At 34.2% G+C, this 19,006-nt stretch overlaps 2 protein-coding genes across 2 annotated transcripts in view; one reads left to right on the forward strand and one right to left on the reverse strand.

Annotated features, from left to right (window-relative positions):
- The window catches only part of LOC149798947 (beta-1,4-galactosyltransferase galt-1-like), a 31,862-nt gene extending 24,813 nt beyond the window's left edge, over positions 1-7,049 (forward strand). Inside the window, exon 2 of the mRNA XM_089957867.1 lies at positions 341-7,049. Within this exon, the coding sequence (XP_089813993.1) occupies positions 4,223-5,839 (1,617 nt within the window). The 5' untranslated portion in view covers positions 341-4,222 and the 3' untranslated portion in view covers positions 5,840-7,049. The remainder of the gene's footprint in view (positions 1-340) is intronic.
- LOC149798946 (propionyl-CoA carboxylase beta chain, mitochondrial-like) overlaps positions 1-19,006 on the reverse strand; it is a 111,138-nt gene that overhangs the window by 59,639 nt on the left and 32,493 nt on the right. The window contains exon 8 of the mRNA XM_089957870.1: positions 11,472-11,513. Coding sequence (XP_089813996.1) covers positions 11,472-11,513 — 42 coding nt within the window. The remainder of the gene's footprint in view (positions 1-11,471; positions 11,514-19,006) is intronic.

Genomic DNA, 19,006 nt, shown 5'->3' on the forward strand with positions numbered 1-19,006 from the left:
CAACAAAAATGATTTTGAGACTGATGAGTAGACGGACAGCAGAAAAGCAATCTATCCCCTTCTTCTACTGCAATGATAGCACAGCTTTCATTTTGAAAATAATCCAGGATTTGGCTGGAAGAACAGACATACGTATAGGTATACAGACATGCACGCTCACTATGATGAACTTTTGCCAAGAGAGGTTTACTAATAAACTAAAGTTCGGATAAAAACTACCTGTAGGCTTCTACTATAATGGTATAAAAAGCAAACTGTAGTAGATGTTTAGTCTTCTGCAATTAAACTGTAGAAGGTAAATGGTTCTTTTGTTCGAACTCACTTCATTTTTCTTTTTCAGGAACAACCAATTTCAGGCCTCACTCATCACTGAATGGAGTAAAAGGAATAAGTTAAATACAGGAAGTTATCAGTTATTCCAACTCCTGAAGTAATGAAAACTAGTTTCCACTCAATCCCAGGATATATGCCACTTAAATAATCACTGTATTATGCACTTCAGACTTGAATATTTTATGTTGTGGGAAGAAGTTCATCAGAGTAATCGACATCATATTAACTATACAAGCTACAGAAACAGAAATTCTAAGATCTGTTATGGAGATGAATCCATCTCATAAAGATGTATGTAAATTACCGTAACAAGATCATGATTTTTTATTAAAAAATCATTCCTTCAGATTTACTGGAAATTATATTACAATGGGAAGAGATCTGTCTCCAAAATATGAGAATACTTCAAACATGACCATGTCCACTGCTTTCTGTATGTAAAAATAAACACTGAAACTGATCAAGTTGATGTCAACAGATGACAAAAAACTATCAAGACTTATTGCCAATATTTATCTGTTCCGATGTGTGTGTAAAGCAGTGAAATAAAGTGGATTATTGTAGAAAAAAATTAATAACAGTCCATGGAAGATAATTTGTATGTGGCAGGAAGAAAATCAGCACAGAAATCAATAGTGAATATTACAGGAAGAAACCCTATAGAATACATTGCAAAGATGATCATGTCACAGGTACAAAGGATCCTATAAAAATGACTGTTACAAAGAATCACTTTAATATTGATTAAATGTGGATGTTTATCTGGAGGGAAGTAATTTAGCACCAAATGGATAGAGTAAGTGTCAACGACAGAAACCTTATATGATGTATCATCCATAAAGTATTGAACAAATTGGATAGCTGGAAGACCATAGTTCATGAAATATGTATCTTGACTAGAGAGAACATTAGCACTAAAATTGACAAAAACTGTCAGCTGTGTAAATCCTGCAAGACTGCAGAGATGATTCTTGCTTAGATTAATGCATTAAGTACATTAACAAGCAAGACATTAGTATACAATTTCCTTTTGATGTGGGAGCAAGATTGACTGATGCACTCAAAATAATACAATGGCAGCTGATTCTGTTTGGCTGGAGTTATCATGCAAGCACAAAATTCACAGTTAACTGCAAATGGTGTATGTAAGATTATTGTTCATTCTTATGGATTAGAACTACAGGCTGAGAAAAATACATAAAAAACGGTGTTCAAATGAAAATACTCAAAGCTGAAAGAAAAAGTGTTACCCATTAGAGTTTATATAAAAGAATTTGTGCTTAAAAAGTTTGTTCTTCATGAATTACATTCATTATTCAAGGATAAAGTCATGAGAAAAGCACCTGATGTGGAAATCTTCCAACTTTATTACAAGACATTTATTCAGAAGTAAAAGTAATTTGTTCTGTGGAAAAAAAGAAATAAGCATCAATAATTGGGTGTGATTATACTCATTTCATTACAGACACTGGTATTTTATCCAATGAAAATGTCGCTGGTTTATTGAACACTTGTTGCAGCAGAAATAGATTCCATGAGACATACCCTTTAAACCTCTTTTGGGAAAAACAACTGACAGACAAACATAAAAATTATGAAGCAGAAGAGCTGAACAAATGTCCTTGACTTGTACAACACTTTCTTGCAGTAACTGTTGCATTCAACTACTGACGACATCCTATTCTGATAAGAAAGAGAATTTAATCATTTAATCTATGGAAATTTAAGACAGAGAAACAAGCTTCATGGTTCAATAGACTGAATGAAGTGCATTTGGATACAAAATAGACAAGAACTACAATTTAACTAAGTTTTCTCCAAATATACTGTGTAAAAAAGCCAACTGTAAAAAATCAACGTGCAGCGATTTGAAATTGATTTATTCTCATTGAATCCTTCTAAATGGATTGAAATACAGCCGTTCTTTTTGTCAAGTATCCATTGACTGGGAAGTGATTAAATAAGCACACTGATTGAGAATCAGACACTTAGGTAAACGTGAGCCTGATATTGGAAAGCTAGAATTAACTATGGTTTGAGGGGGAAAGTATGAACATTAATTTTCATGATGGAACAAAATTACACCTGCCACCATGTGTGCAACTGAAATATTCTTAAAGCCACATTAACTTGACCAAGCTGAAGTTCTCTATACATGTAAGGGAAATTCTAAGACTATGAAGACAGCATATTCATAGAATACTCCTTGATGCATTAATGTGCTTTTTTAAAACTGTGGTAGCATGAAGGTGACAGCATAAGATTAAGCATGTTTGATGTGACTGGAAAAGGGATTCATATATAGAAAATATTTTGTTTCTTAATGGCATTCAAGGAAAACTAGACTACAAATAACATCAGTGACTTGTCTTGGAGACCTGTGTTGGTAAGAAATATGCAATTATCATCTTAAAGATTGTTGTGACAAAGTACATACTGGAAGACTTAACTGCACCAGGAACGAATTCTGCTAGAATGTATGGACTTGATGCACTGGATTGGTTGAATCTGAGACACAATTCAATATCAGCCAATCATATCACTGGATCCTAGATTTAAGTTTAACTAATGACTTCAGTTGTGTGATTGAAATCTTGGCCAGGTCATCCAACTTATTAAGTCCAATCTAAACAAGCCTGTATCACACTACTTTTTATAACAAGTGTTATTCTGTTCCTAGATAAGCAGAGTCTGAAAAGCTGTTAACAAACACAATTTTTTTTCTTCTCCCAATGAGCTTATCAGATAATGATAAATACTGCAAGTCTTTATTGTTTCTGAAGGCAATTGGGTATGTAATGAACAGACTACAAGAATGTTAGAAGGCAAAAATAAACACTCAGAATATTTTAAATAACAGGCAGACACATGTTCTGGAAAAAAAATATAATGCAACTTGAGTTCATCAAACTTACTGGATGTTCTGGAATAAGTTTAAAATCTTCAAGATATGTAAACCAATTAAAAGAACATAAAAATGACATATTTCCCTTTCCAAAATAAAGAGTAAAAATATTCACAGCCAAATTATACCCTCTTTTATTTTTTATATATCATGCACTGTGTGGTTAACTGTATTAAGTGATTTTCTTTCCAACCATTTTTCAAAATAGGTTGATATCATAAGATCTAATCAAAGATAGTTAAGAATAAATTAATTTTTCTTTGCCATACATGCATTTCTTGCAAATTATTGCTGTAAGCAAAACTTTGCTGATGCATATTATTACATGCACTTCTCTCTTTGCAAAGTAAACTCTATGATCTAGATCATTATTACATTGCAAAGTAAACTCTCTATGATCTAAATTGTTATTTCATTGCAAAGTAAACTCTCTATGATGTAAATTATTAGTATACTGCAAAGTAAACTATGATGTAAATTATTACTGCATTGCAAAGTAAACTTTCTATGATCTGTATTATTACTGCATTGCAAAGTAAACTCTCTATGATCTAAATTATTATTAATCTGCAAAGTAAACTCTATCCTCTAAATTATTATTACATTGCTAAGTAAACTCTATGATTATTATTATACTGCAAAGTAAACTCTATCATCTAACTTAGTATTACATTACAAAGTAAACTCCATCATCAAAAATTATTATTATTGTACTGCAAAGAAAGCTCTAAGATCTAAATTATTTTTACATTGCAAAGTAACAGAACTCGAGTTAGTGGTTGAATAAAATGTGTATCTTACTGTCTCATTTGGAACAAACTGCATTATACCCTGACAATTTTGAACTAAATGCTTAACTGTTTTGAATAATTTGAAATCATTAAAACATGTCTTTAATTGTTTTTTGTCAACTGGTCATTGTATAAAAACATTGATATGTTATTTACCAAAAACCATTTTAGAACATTGAAAACACGGTAAACAATGCTGCTAAAGTGTGGAATTAAGTACTTAATGGTTACATGTTTTATCTTGTATGGTACCTTAACCTACCACCTCATGTCATGGCTATCCAAACAAGATAATAACACACTTGCAAACAATAAAATCACAATACAGTCAATAAACACTGCAAGTAATGGTAGACTCACAGACAAAGGCAAGACTCAAATAGGTGCAATAATGGACAAGCGCAACTATCTCCATAATCTTCATGGAAATGGTGGACTGGGTTCAAACAATTCACATGGTAAAGTGAAGGACATGACAAACTGGGAAGTGTTCAAGACTATTGGGAATATATCTGTCTTTTCTGCATATTATGATGACAGACCCTACCTAGAAGTTACCCTGGTGAGAGTGATAGGACTTATGGAAATTCAGTCATTGGACAATTTGGTTTGTGGGTTTATGGAAAACAATACAATGTTTCGAATGCTGGCTGAAAAATATGAGATGTGTGAAAATCATGAGAAAAAATATGGTGGCTTCATATTCAATTGTAACATTCCAGGTTATCTGACTGTCATTCCACAAACAGTGTACCTGACCAGTTTGGCACAATTAAGTGCAGGAACTGGGTTACATATTGATAACATGACAGCTTTACAAGTTCTACATGAACACAAAACTGTACCTAATAATCTTCTCAACCGCAACATTAATCAGTTTGTCATGCAAAGTGACAGTGATGCAAGTAATCAAATTACAACTGTAGCAAAGGAAATATCAGATGTGATCACTGATAAAAACAAGGAGGAAAAAGCAAACAATGAAAATGTTCCAGATATGAAAATTGGAATATGCATTCCACCCATGTATGGAAATCTGAAGCTATCTTTACTGATTCAGTTTTTTGAATTATCAAAAATTCTGGGAGTGTCTAATTTTATAATCTACAAGATGAAAGTTTCAGAGGATGTTGAAAAGTTATTAAAATTTTACAAAATCAAGGGTGAAGTAACTCTAATTGACTGGTTATTACCCTTGCATGTTTCTCCACACAGAATTTGGTATAATGGACAGTTGTTAACAATTCAGGATTGTTTGTATAGGAATATGTATAAATTTGATTATCTAGCTTTCCTCGATATCGATGAACTAATAATTCCACAGCAAGATGATGACTGGCCATCACTTTTAAAACTTCTCAGATTTTCAGGATCTGAGAATGAGGATCCATACATTGCAGGATTTAGCTTCAAAAGTGCATTTTTTGACCCAAATCAACATCTAGATCCATCACAGCAACTAACTTATCTGCAGTTACTGAATCGAAATGACGTAATAAGTGGGGTTAGATCAAAGGTGATTGTCCAACCCACTCAAGTAATTGAAATGGGCATTCATCATGTAAGTAAGACAGTCTACTATGATCAAAGCCAGTCTGTAATAGAAGTGTCTCCAACTGTGGCATTAATTCACCATTATCGTTCATGCGTGACACAGTTTGATTCTCGGATGATTTGCAATGTTCCAGTGGAAGATAGAACAATTCTGAAATATGCTGATAAGCTCACCCAGAAATACAAAGATGTTATCAAGGACACAGTACACACATTTACTAAGCTTCCATCAAGTAGTTCAGTTGACATTACATGAATTTCAAGGGTAGGTGAAGTCCATTACATAATTTTTCACAGCTCAAGTAAAACTGTTGTAGAAAGCAATAAGAACTGTTTGCATTAACATCAAAATTTCTATGAACTTGCCTATGCACATGCATTTCCCTTATTATGTTAACTGCTGGCATAGAAAAAAAAAGATATTTTGACTGATGCATATATATGAATACAGTGTCAGAGCTGACTTTTTTTGTCTCATTTTATAAGAGATTATTATATTTATATACAAAGGTATTAAAGAATAATCATTTTGCCAAAACCAAAAAGTATATTACCAGGAGGGGATATCAGTCTGTCTACAAAAGATGTGCCTATAGTGTAGATTTATTGCCAGCATTGCTTTAATCTCCCTTTCTCCACCAAGTTGGGAGGAGTAAAGAAAAATTTTTTGCAAGCAAAATCCAATGTAATTGAAAGTTCTTTTTATAAACTAAACATTCAAAATCAATACATTATAAATTTTCATATCCAGTTTTAAGATTAGTCAAACTTGTGAATATTTAATAATATTCCCCTGTATACAGATATCCAACAAGAAACTCCAGGTGAATTTTAAGTTGGAAAATTATCTTTCTTTCAACTTGTTGGCTGACATAGGAACAAGTCATGTCAACTTACTCTTATGGAATATGGAATCACTTAAACATCAGGTGATGGAGAAAGATATTTACATCTATGTAACCATTTCATTAAGGGACATATAACTCTAACATTCTACATTATGACACAAGAGTCACCTTATCTATATTTATATCTTATTGCTGTGCTACATGTACATTGATGATACATGTCAGATATAGAAATATACCACATGTTTATCAGCATTAATGTGATGTGATACAAAATATTTAAGGAAAACAATTGCCATGTGATACAAATTACAAACTTTAAAAATGGATATGAAAACCTAGATGTACAATTAAACCTGCCCAAACAGTCACTTTATTCTGAGATGACCTGCCATCCTCACCTACCACAATAAAGTTTCCTCTATAAAAGACATGTATTAAATGGCCACCTGTTTTCCACTGCCAAATTGGCCAGGTGTTTCCTAACCAAACAGTGGTTTCTGGCAGTCAATTGGGCATATCAACCATGCACATGAAGTATCTGTTTACTCAAGAAAGACATTATTTAAGTAAATACATGTCATTTGAATTAATGTCAATAAAAAGTGTATTATGTCACTGCTTTTTCCATGTGAATGTCGATATATTCAAGTGTTAGTGTGGGTTCAAAACAAAACAAAACATGGCTTAACTTGCTTATAGTTGACATATTCAAGTGCTGGTGTAACTTTAAATTGGCTAAATAATCTCATTCCATTGTTATTGTAAGAACTTTAATAAAGTCACAATATTGTATAGTGATTCATTGTTGGAGTCTTTACTCTAGGTAAATAGTATTTCTTATGGTATCCACCCCATTATTTGCAGGTGGGGGATAATAAGTAGGGTGGGGAGGTGCACTGATGACCACTGTGAAAGACTGATAGAGAACTACCGTATATAGTCGTGTATAAGCCCTTTTGCGTAAAAGCTGACCCCCAAACTTAACAGGTATAAACACTAAAAAGTGCATGACCCTCGTATAAGCTGACCTCCAACTCTGAGACATTTCAAGATGCACGAGGTAAATTCTAAATGCATTTATTTAAGCAAACTTATATTTAAAAAAAATACACGTATACTTATCTCGAGGTTGGCATGCATGATTATTAAAAAGAAATGGTATAAAGTAATTTATTTAATTTTCTGTTTTCTTATTGTTTCTGCCTAATTTAGATTTGTGTATAATTTGATAGAACGATGACAAGAATTTAGCAACTGCGAGTTGCTGTTAACACTACCTCTACCTTTGACTCAATTATTGCTTATTTATGCATTATTGCATTGGACATTTTATATCAGTACACCTGAAATTACATTTTTACTTAGCTTTGAAATTGCAAATACCTAACTCATTAAAATATAATCCCAGTATGACACTACAACAAACAAACAATACTGTTTGATTCAATGCTCGCAATTAGGCTAATGAACTTATTTACATAATGGTGCCACCGCATGTACATTGTAGGTTTGATTAATCGCTGAATTAAGTACATCCGTTGGAGTTGAATCATGGGCACAATTGCGCTAAACTTTAATGCTATCTCCAAAATACAATAATAAAGGTTCGGAAATAATGCTTCAAAAATTATGCTAATACCGTAAAAGCTGAGTTGTAGTTTGCTTTGATGTAAGCGACCTTACACAATAACTATCAACTTTCAAGCCCGGAGGGAAAAACAGCTCCAGATTTTCGGGGTCGCTCCAAGCCAACCTCACGATTTCATAATATCTTCAAATTTTTGCTAAGAACTCTAGATTATTACATTATGTCTTCTATTTTTATTTCTTCTAAACAAGGAAAGTTCCACATTTCTGTTGTAACACCTGTGAATTATTGTTGTGACGAAATAATTACTATAAAGAATTCGCTTCTTTACTAAAAAGAATGTTAAGTTTAAACATTATTCACATAAATTATTGATTATTTTCATTCCTACAAAAATAAAAAAATAAAAAAAATAAACCAGAACAAAAAAAATAAACCACAACAATAAAATCATCCACAATTAATTTCAATCCCAAGAACGATCACTGCGAATGCTGTAACTCCATATGCTATAGCACCATTCCCACGAAATAAACTTACATGAGTGAACACATGGCATTTTTATAATGTATATAACAATGTTAATTACCATCATTAAATTAAAAGAAGGAATGAAAATACATACCACACAGCAAATGCGTCCTCAAAAAACTAACTCAGAATACATGATTTATAATAAACAATACTAAATGCTTTATGAGTTGACAATAACGGAATAAGGTCGGATATACAAGGAGGGAAAATTAGCTGCCATAAGACTGGCTATTTTGGTACCTTTAGTTTAAAAAAATTGGGAATCCTTTCTTTTCCAATCAACTGCTGGTGCTTGCATAACACACGATAGTGTAGAACATGGTTTCTTTGAATTATGACGGAGGGCCAATCGTTTTCACAAAATAGTTGCATGGATAAGGATTAACTTTTAATTAGTTGCACTGGCTTTCTTGCTTATTTATTTAAGGCTAATCTTTAGCTATTGTGCAGTTTGACCACAGCTGACCAGAATATGAAAATAGGGCACATCACAGAGAAATGGCAAGTCTTTTTGCAAATTGCACACATATTGGACCAGGCAGATCAATCAATATTTAGTGAAAACAAGGCTTTAAAAATGCCATGAAAAACCTACCGATTTTAGGTCCTCAATCTCTATTTTTTTAATTCAGTCATCCTACTTGGCTTTTGAAAAGTTCATATGTATGCCTTAGACCCCATTTTACAAACACCATGGTTAAGCGTGCTAATATTATGGAATAAAAAGGCAATTACACATAAAAGTACTGGTATTGCTACTGGTCAAGATTCCCTCTTATCACAATTCATGCTGTGATTATAGCTGTATTTTATGTTTCACTTTCCATACTAAATCTAACAATTCATACTGTGATTATTGCTGTATTTTATGTTTCACTTTCCATTCTAAGTCTAACAATTCATACTGTGATTATTGCTGTATTTCATGTTTCACTTTCCATACTAAATCTAACAATTCATGCTGTGATTATTGCTGTATTTTATGTTTCACTTTCCATTCTAAATCTAACAATTCATGCTGTGATTATTGCTGTATTTTATGTTTCACTTTCCATACTAAATCTAACAATTCATCCTGTGATTATTGCTAATTTTATGTTTCTCCTTCCATTCTAAATCTAACAATTCATGCTGTGATATTGCTGTATTGTATGTTTCACTTTCCATTCTAAATCTAACAATTCATCCTGTGATTACTGCTGTATTTTATGTTTCACTTTCCATACTAAATCTAACAATTCATAATGTGATTATTGCTTATTTTATGTTTCACTTTCCATACAAAAACTAACAAGTCGGAATTTATAAAATGTCAGATTGGTACCATTTAATTTAGAACCAATAAAAATCATAAGAAATGTTTAGGTGAAAACCCCATAACAATCTGAATGCCCTGGGGGTGGGGGTGGAGGTAGAGGGAATGAACACAGACTTTCAAGATGGTCACTGTGGTGGCAATACAGATCATCCAAATAGCACCATTTTCATTTCAGACCAATTGGACCTTGGGATGAATATATTTGTTAAGTTTCTTGTAAATCTTCTGTTCAGAAGTCCTAATGGACCGATGGATGATGGACAATAGGCCATTCCATAAGCTCTATGGACTAGAACCAATGACAAACAGGCCATTCCAAAAGCTCTATGGACTAGGACCAATGATAGACAACAGGCCATTCTAAAAGCTCTATGGACTAGGACCAATGATGGACAACATGCCATTCCAAAAGCTCTTTGGACTAGGACCAATGATAGACAACAGGCCATTCTAAAAGCTCTATGGACTAGGACCAATGATGGACAACAGGCCATTCCATAAGCTCTATAGACTAAGACCAATGACGGACAACAGGCCATTCTAAAAGCTCTATGGACTAAGACCAATGATGGACAACAGGCCATTCTAAAAGCTCTATGGACTAGGACCAATGATGGACAACAGGCCATTCCATAAGCTCTATGGACTAGGACCAATGTGGACAACAGGCCATTCCATAAGCTCTATGGACTAGAACCAATGATGGACAACAGGCCATTCCAAAAGCTCTATGGACTAAGTCCAATGATGGACAACAGGCCATACGAAAAGCTCTATGGACTAGGACCAACTGAGCTAATATAAAGTATGATTAAATATATCTGAAGATCTTTGCATAAGCCTGAAATATGAACCATTTTCCGGATGGCAGATAAAATTATTATTATATGTGTTAATATAACAGTGGAGAAACCCCCACCAAAATAGTCTAGCAATGTAAATGTATATCAACAAAATGGGGAAGCAATTACATTTCATATTGCATTATACTACAATTACTAGATTTTTATTTCTCTGGTCCTCTTTGCTCTTTTCACACAAGTCTGTTCATGGAAAACTGACTCTAATAAGGAAAGTTATTGGCATGAGAAGGTCTGCCTCCTTGGAAGGTTTTGATTATATATTTATATTCAATGCAGCAAACAGCATGGGAAATAACTCATGCAAATAGAAATTAAACTAGAGTATTTTCCCCTGTATTGATACCTGTGAGAACATGCTATAAATCAGCGGTTCTGAACCTTTTTGGATGGTAACCCAGATCAGGATTTGAAGATTAGCCTCACCACCCATCAAATGCTAAAAATAAAGTTTGGGTATGAAATTCCAAATTATTATGGTTGAGCTCAGCAACCCACTGAAAAAGCATGGTGACCCAAGGGTTAAGAACCACTGTAAGAAAGGAACAGGTTGTGCATTATTTTTTTAATCTTTTAAAAGCAAATATGTCATAAAACCAGATAATTTATATATTGTCTCTTTTGTTTTTAATTTTGGACTGGACTGTACTCAAAGCAATACAATCTTTAAAAAGTTTATATGGCACAGTTATTTCTGTGCCTTTATAGCAATAATATTCAGGAATTTAACCACTTACCTTCACCACATCTGGCCCAGTAATAAAAAGGTAGGATGTGTCCTGAAAAGAGAATAGATTTATTTATTAACTGATTGGTAAAGGGATGGGTGGACAGAGGTCACTGAAAAAATTCAACAATAGTCCCTATACTAAAATGTCTGCATTTCTTCATTTGTTTTTCTTTTACAACTTATGGCAAATAATTTTTATTTCAAACTAAATGATGCACTGAGAACAGCATCTATTCATGGACATGCGATAACAGGATTTGCTCTAATTTCTACAAAATCATGCAGAAAAATCATCTAATGAATGAAAATAACGCACTGTATCTTCAAGCCTGACCTTTATTTCATTTAATCCATGTTGTATCAAAATAATTATCATTGGAATTTTTCCCAAAAATGTTATGATGTAAAAGATACCCTGTGAGAAATGGCAAGACTTGTACAGATATATTTGTAGACATGTGTACATGTTTAATATGCATACATAAGCAGTAAACTGTTGTTGAATTTTTTTTTATTATGTCCACAAAGCAACAGAAGATCAGAAATAGTGCTAATATCGTTCACAATCATTTCAATCTGGTTGCCAGTTTTCCAAAATTCTGAAGTGTGTCTTACAAACTACCTGAACAAAGAATGCTGTTTCCAAAAACAGGTGGTCCTACAAAACAGGAATATGAAACTGCAGAGATGCATAAGAGGGGAAAGCAATATTTTCAGAAAATTATGTTTCCCTGAAAACTTACCTGATCAAAATATATCATGATAGCTTTCTTAATTACCTACAAAACGAGCTCTTTCATTCTAAAATTATATAGACAAAGGGAAGCAACTATTACAGGTGAATTCAATTTTCTACCCACTAGATGGCTACCATTATATGTACCTGGTTTAAACCAGTTATTTTTTTTTGAGTGACACCTTGAAAGATGCTGGCATAGCTGGGAAGGGTAGGAGGGATTATTTGCAATAAGATCAGATAAGTAATATTGGCACAACATATTTTACTAAACATTTGCCTATTTCCAACAAATACAGTACCTGGTCAAATTACATTAGGAGAACAGATAAGGCTGAGTATACTACCTCTACCTGGGTCACCAAGTAGGAGTATGATTGCTCTACTAAAAGGCTGAATTTTCCTAATGTTAATTTAGCACAGAAGGAGACAGTTTGTTTATACATGTACTCAGGAGATCCTGGTGAGATTCTACGCATGATTTCTGTCTCACCAACAGAAGTTTCCAAGGCAAATTTGACAAAAGTGGCAAATTCATGTCTGGGTCTGAGGTTGTGCTTTCACGAATGGGGAACGGTCACTGTCTGTGAAGCTATCACTAGCCCATTGAGATTCAGTTTTCTCCTTAGTAAGGCCATGTCACGAAAAAGGAAATAAGAGATGGTAGAATGGGTTTGTCAGTCATTTGACTCCATTATGTCCCAAACTGTGAAATTACATTCACTGCTTGTATTTTGTGAACTGAAATCTTCAATGTGTGATCCTTTGATCAAAGGGAGCAAACTCAATGAAAGGTCCCTCAATGAACAACTCTGTATGAAGTGTTTTTTGTTTTTCTCTATTTAGAAAGAGTCAGCAGGTATAGTGAGCTGGTCAAGAATGTATTGGATTTGAATATTATCTGATATTAGTGTACCAATGAAGGTATAACCCTACCATGAGGCAAAGGTCTAGTGATTGTTCTGCCCCTTACAAAGGTATGTCAACACAAGTGAACTGTCTGACATTATAAAATCGTGTTTCACAGATATGTTCCATCCACATGTGGAAGGCACTAAGAATGGTTTTTCAAGAGGTTGATATAAAAAGCTTTCTCTTGAAGAATCAATGTCACTGACCATCTCAGGTCCAATAATAAAATGGCAGTGTAACAGGTTCACTCCCAATTTGAGTAGGCCATGGAGTTTTAAGAAACTTCTTAACAATGTCTAACATTATGTTTTCTTGGGCACAAGAGTTACACTTTGGATGTGTTGGAAGAAAGAAGCCAAGTTAAGGTATGTTAAGAATTCCATATCTAGATGGACAAAATGTTGAAATGGGACAAGGTATGGCTAATCTGCATTCATTATCCATCCTGAACTGTGAACGAAGCAAGTAAAGTGGTTCATGTCATGAAACAAAAATCCTATTTACCAAAATGGTTTTGTAGTGTGTTATCCATGAACATTACATTCTGTATGGAGGTTTCTTGAACTGGGATATGACTTCTTGTCTGATGTGTTTGGGAGGAAAACTCCAAGTGTTAAGGGTTCTACACAAAGACAGATCAAAATGTTGAGAAGGAACAAGGTCTCATTTCTTGGCACCTTCTCTACATAATTATCTATCACATAATGTGGGATGTAAGGTTGTTCATGATTAGAATGTTAGAATGCCATTTTCCACCTTCAGTCAATTTGAACTACAACGTCAATACCTTGGAAGATGTTGATGAGGAGGAGGAACTATCATCATTCAGAACATTGTTATATTTGTTCAAGACTGCAAAATAACCAGACATTTCTTGGAACACTTGTGATGCTGACAACACAGGAGTTTCTTTATGAGTTAGACGTGTGCTACTTTCAAACCTGACTAGTAAAATGTCATGTTCAGAGATATTTTCGCCACAATATTTTGCCTAGATATTGATAAAATGTAGAGACAAGTCTTAAACAGCATGTCAGAATTAGTCAGGAATGTTGTGTTGACTTTCTCCCTACTTGTCTTTGTGCATCTGACAATTTTTCACCAAGCTGAAATGACACTAACGATCACTGCTGTTTTTCTATACACTCCGTCTTTTTCAGTCTGCTGTTTCTGTTACAGCATCAGAATGAGGTGATGGGAAAGCAAGAGTGATTTTCTATACACACCCTCCTTTTTGGTCTACTGCTTCTGTTAAGGCATCAGAATGATGTGATGGGAAAACAAGAGGCTCAACAGTTGCCCTTTAATTTTCAGTGCAATCTCAGGAACAACTGTCACTGAGAATTTGCAGTGGCAGTTCTCAACAGCTGCAGGTTTTTTCTCTTTTCTGCTGGCCAACAAATAATAATTAGAAATGATTAATGACATAATACAGAACATAAAGCTTCAAAACCAGATTTGTGGCAAGGAGTGACTTAACTCTTAACACTAAATCATTTCCTTCCTAGAGACTTCCAAAGGATCTTGACAGCAAAATGAATTCTATGCTTTTATAAGGAAATGGCAAAAGATGTAGGAGTTTGACGACTACCTGACGGCCTAGGTATTTCGTCTGTGTGCATGGCAAGTTGGCAAGAGAAAGACAAATACACCTCTCCCTCGATAACTCATGCACACTGGGGTCCAAAAACTGCACTATAAGCGCTGGTGTAAGTTACCGAGGCACCTCCCAAAAATCCGTTAGACATCCAGAGAACCACAGGGTTTGGGAAGGGGAAACTGGGCTGCTTAATGACTAAATCCGTGTTTTACAATAGCATTGTAAATAATTGTCAATAAAGCACTTTTTCTGATGAAGTTGTTCATTGTTCTGTATAAATTACATTTATTTTTAAAATGTCCAACATCTGAAAGATTGATAACATGATTCCAACTGGTTTCAACAACCAACATGGTGCACAAAAAAATTAAAGTATTACATCACTGCTTTTTGTTTTGCTGACTAGTCAGGAGTGTTATGATAGTATTGTCTGAAAAAGGGATCTTCCAGGCAGGAAACCAGACTAACTGTTGATACACTACAAAAAAGATTCCTTTTTATAAAAAAAAATGCAACATTTTGTGAGACCATCGTCTACGTCAAAACTCCATTTGTTTAACTGAACAATTAGTAAGATATTGATGCCATGATTTCACTGCAAGTAACAGTGAAACTTCCTATCATCCTTGATGATATCTCTACATGCGAATTCAGGAATTCTCTGAAACTTGTTTTCCCCACAATTGTCCATATCTGTGAAACAAAGCTCATTTCGCTTGGTTGCCTTGCCATCTTTAATCAGTTATGATTGAGTAGGTTAATTTAAGGTAGTTTAATTAGATTACATAAACAATAACATTTATAACAGTGTTCGATTGATTGACTGAAATGAGGTATCCGACACACAACCGGTGCTGCTGCTTCTTAGGCATGTAGGATTTGTATGCCTTTTAACTTTCTTGTTAATTCCACCTCCTCTGACTCAAAAGACATAATTAACATGAGAATAGAAAAGGAGGCCCGTTTTTATTTAGTGCAACAATACAACAAATGCTTCCGTTTGTCCAATATCAAAACAAAGTTGGCACTTAATAAAAGAACTAAAAGATAAAACTAGAACACAAATTTCAGTTAATAAAAAAATATTTAATTGGAATTCATTTATTAAAGTACTGCCTCCACTAGGAGTAAGGGGCATTTTCATTGATCGAAATTCCCTTGAATACCGTTAATTTACGGTGTACTAAGACTGTCGTTTGGAAAGAAAATGTAACAAATTTTATCACTTCTTTTTAAAGTTGATTCAAATTTCCAGGTCCTATCTACCGTTTTCGAAAAAAAAACGAGTGATATATCAAAGTTTTCATTACCAATTTTGATTGCGATTTGCTTCAAGTTCAACAAATAGGGATCGGTTTTGGGGTATTTTCTGATTTAAAAATGGGATTCATACCTGACCCTGCATTATAAACAGATTTTTGAGTTAACAGGGTGTGAGTTATCAAGGGAGTGGTGTACAATGGTCACCTTATCATCAATATGTCCAAAAAGCCCATTTATTTTGACCTTGCACCTGACAAGACCGTTGACAAGGATTGTGCCAAGAATGTAAATCAATGAACTACTAGAGTGTAAATTGAAGAACTATCAGATCAAAGGAGCTTATTTAACAGCTACCAAGCAGCCCTGCAAAAGGAAACTTTGACTCTCTGTGACAAGCAAATAGTGGAAGACAAGCTCATGGATGCTATCAGTATGCTAAAGAAAATCAGGTCTTTTAATGGATGCGGGATAAACAATCACCTTAATGGCTGTGAGGATCATTAACTTAGAAACCATCATTTCTCTTCTAACTTGGTTTAAGTTTTGTCGGATTTAATGCCATTTTCAGCATGATATGCTATACATGGCAGCCAGTATATCTGGTGGAGGAGAACCCAAGAAGACCCTGGGAAGAGCCACTTTTCCCACCTTACCCTGTCGGTTCAACTTAAACTTTTACTCATGTGGACAGAGGTGAGATATGAGTGGTGATATAATCTAAGTCTTTTTTAACTGGAGAGAAAAATTACATCATGGATGAAACCTGTATATGCAAATGTTACCGCCATGCAGCTAATGACCCAGGTCAGGACACTTCACCTCTCCCTTGATAACTCTTGCACAATGGGAACCAAAATCACAAAACCTTAGTTTTAAAGGACTGATAACATGCATTACTTGGAAATGTTACAAAATGAATACAATGTTTGAAAGAAAAAAAAACAAATTTCATTTTCTTTTTATTTCTACCTATTTTAAATATGTATAATTTCATCAGGTGATCAGGTGATGAAAGGCACCGAGGAAGTGGTTTACAACGAATACTGACATTTGATCTTTTGCCGATATGATTTTGTTCTTCCATAAAAAAGGCAGAAAAATTTTAAGGAGGGTTTGGGGGTCCTCCCCCAATGAGGTCTAGAGAGGCAGTGCCCCCGATCCGGGGAACAGAGGGCCAAAGAACCCCAGTAAAATCGCATTTTTCACTCATAAAAAACTGCTCCTGGTGCAACTTATGATCATAAAATAAACCAAAATAATCATTTGATTAACTAATAAACTTGCCAAAAATGTTCAACTTGACTTCAATAATTTCACAATATTTATAGTCACATGAATTTGTTCTCCAAAACTATTGATGCTGAATTTATTTCATGTGCATGTCGGTTTTCACACTGTACATAAGTCACAATAATTTCTCAATTTTTGCATTAAATATATTATACTTCTCTCTTTTCATAACAAATCTGTAAAATAAACACCCAAGTACATAAAATCTATACAAATAATCCCATATATTCACTTGTCTTTTTCTCCAATGGACACAACCTGTTGATATGCCAGTCGAGCTCTTTCTGCGGTTTTGGCAAAGATTTCTTTAGTCTTTCTTTTTGTCACCACTGACTTTTGGCTCAATGTGCAATCGTTTCTTTTCCTTCTCAATGAGAGCCTTTTTCCTTTCAAGCTGGTGCTTGTATTGGTGACATGCAGTGTGCATATTCTGACAGAGGGCTAGAACTGTTCTCTCATGCAAGAAATCTTTCTTCTTACAGTAATTAAATGCACTTTCTCCTGATGCATTCTGAGATACAATTTTTCCGTATGCAGCTTCTTTTGTAGGTGCTGTTCCAAACTCTTCCAACGATGACTACTGTACAGCAGAGATTACAAAATGCCAGTCCTCTAGAGTTCAGTTTTCTTATAAACAATTAAATCTCCGCCAACTTTTTCCTCCAGCCATTCCCATTTCCATACATTTATCAAACCTTTATCTAAACTTTACATGTCATGGTCTATCTCAACAATTCGGGATGCCATGTTTTGCAAGCATGCTTCTTCTTTCCATCGCCATCATTTTCATTACATGAAGATTCAATCGATGAATTTAAACCTTTGACCAATCAGAATACTCTTTATGAGTCGTGTGCTAACTAATATATGGAACAAAAAATTTACAAGGTCGTTGCGGAATGGGAGCAGAGACCGTTTTTCAAAAACCGGATCAGAGATGATATACAAATGGACTATATCAAGAAAAATCTGATTCTAGTCAGGAGAAAAGAAGAATTCTACTTTGCTTCTGACCCTGTAATCAATAGGCCTTCTCTTGACCTTAAGAGCAAGCCCTCCACAAACTTTGATATGTGATCCAGATTTAGATTATGTCAAGAAATTTTCTAGTCGGTTCCTTTGATTTCTGATCCCAAAATTTATCAGATTTCTTTCTTATCCCAGAGGTAAGCTATTTGCAAAATTTGTGAGAACAGATGACAAAGAATTCAAATTCGCGAGACACTAAACAATACCAAGAACTGACCAATGGACTAAAGAACAGACATCACAACAGGAAATGCATTACTTTTTGGGGGGCATGTAAATACAACTGGTGACAATTGCATCTTTTTTATATTACCTAACAATCTGAACTTACATACAAATATATATATATAGTAAAACTTAAAAACTTTATGTACTCTGGGCCCAATGTTTTTGACAGAATAGTTAGCTGTTTTGAATTTATCCCCATTCTTTAGAGAATGCAATAACTTTCTCTGTTTAAACATGTATCCATAATTTTTTCTCTTCCTAACCACTAGGTGGAAATTTACCTAAATTTGTATACAGTTTCTGTGATGTGATAACAACCTCTAATGTATAGCATTTGAGGATCTTCCCTGATGTCCCTGAGACAAAGACCAAGATCAAATATAAAAATATAGCAGCTATGCTGTAAGTTCTGACTCAAAACAGATATAAATGATTTGGATTACAACCCTTGGATCAAGGTAGGAGTAGGGTTTGCTAGTAGTTG

Source organism: Sinohyriopsis cumingii, chromosome 5 (genome assembly GCF_028554795.1).
Source record: "Sinohyriopsis cumingii isolate HCF-2022 chromosome 5, ASM2855479v2, whole genome shotgun sequence".
NCBI classification, from domain to species: Eukaryota; Metazoa; Mollusca; class Bivalvia; order Unionida; family Unionidae; genus Sinohyriopsis; species Sinohyriopsis cumingii.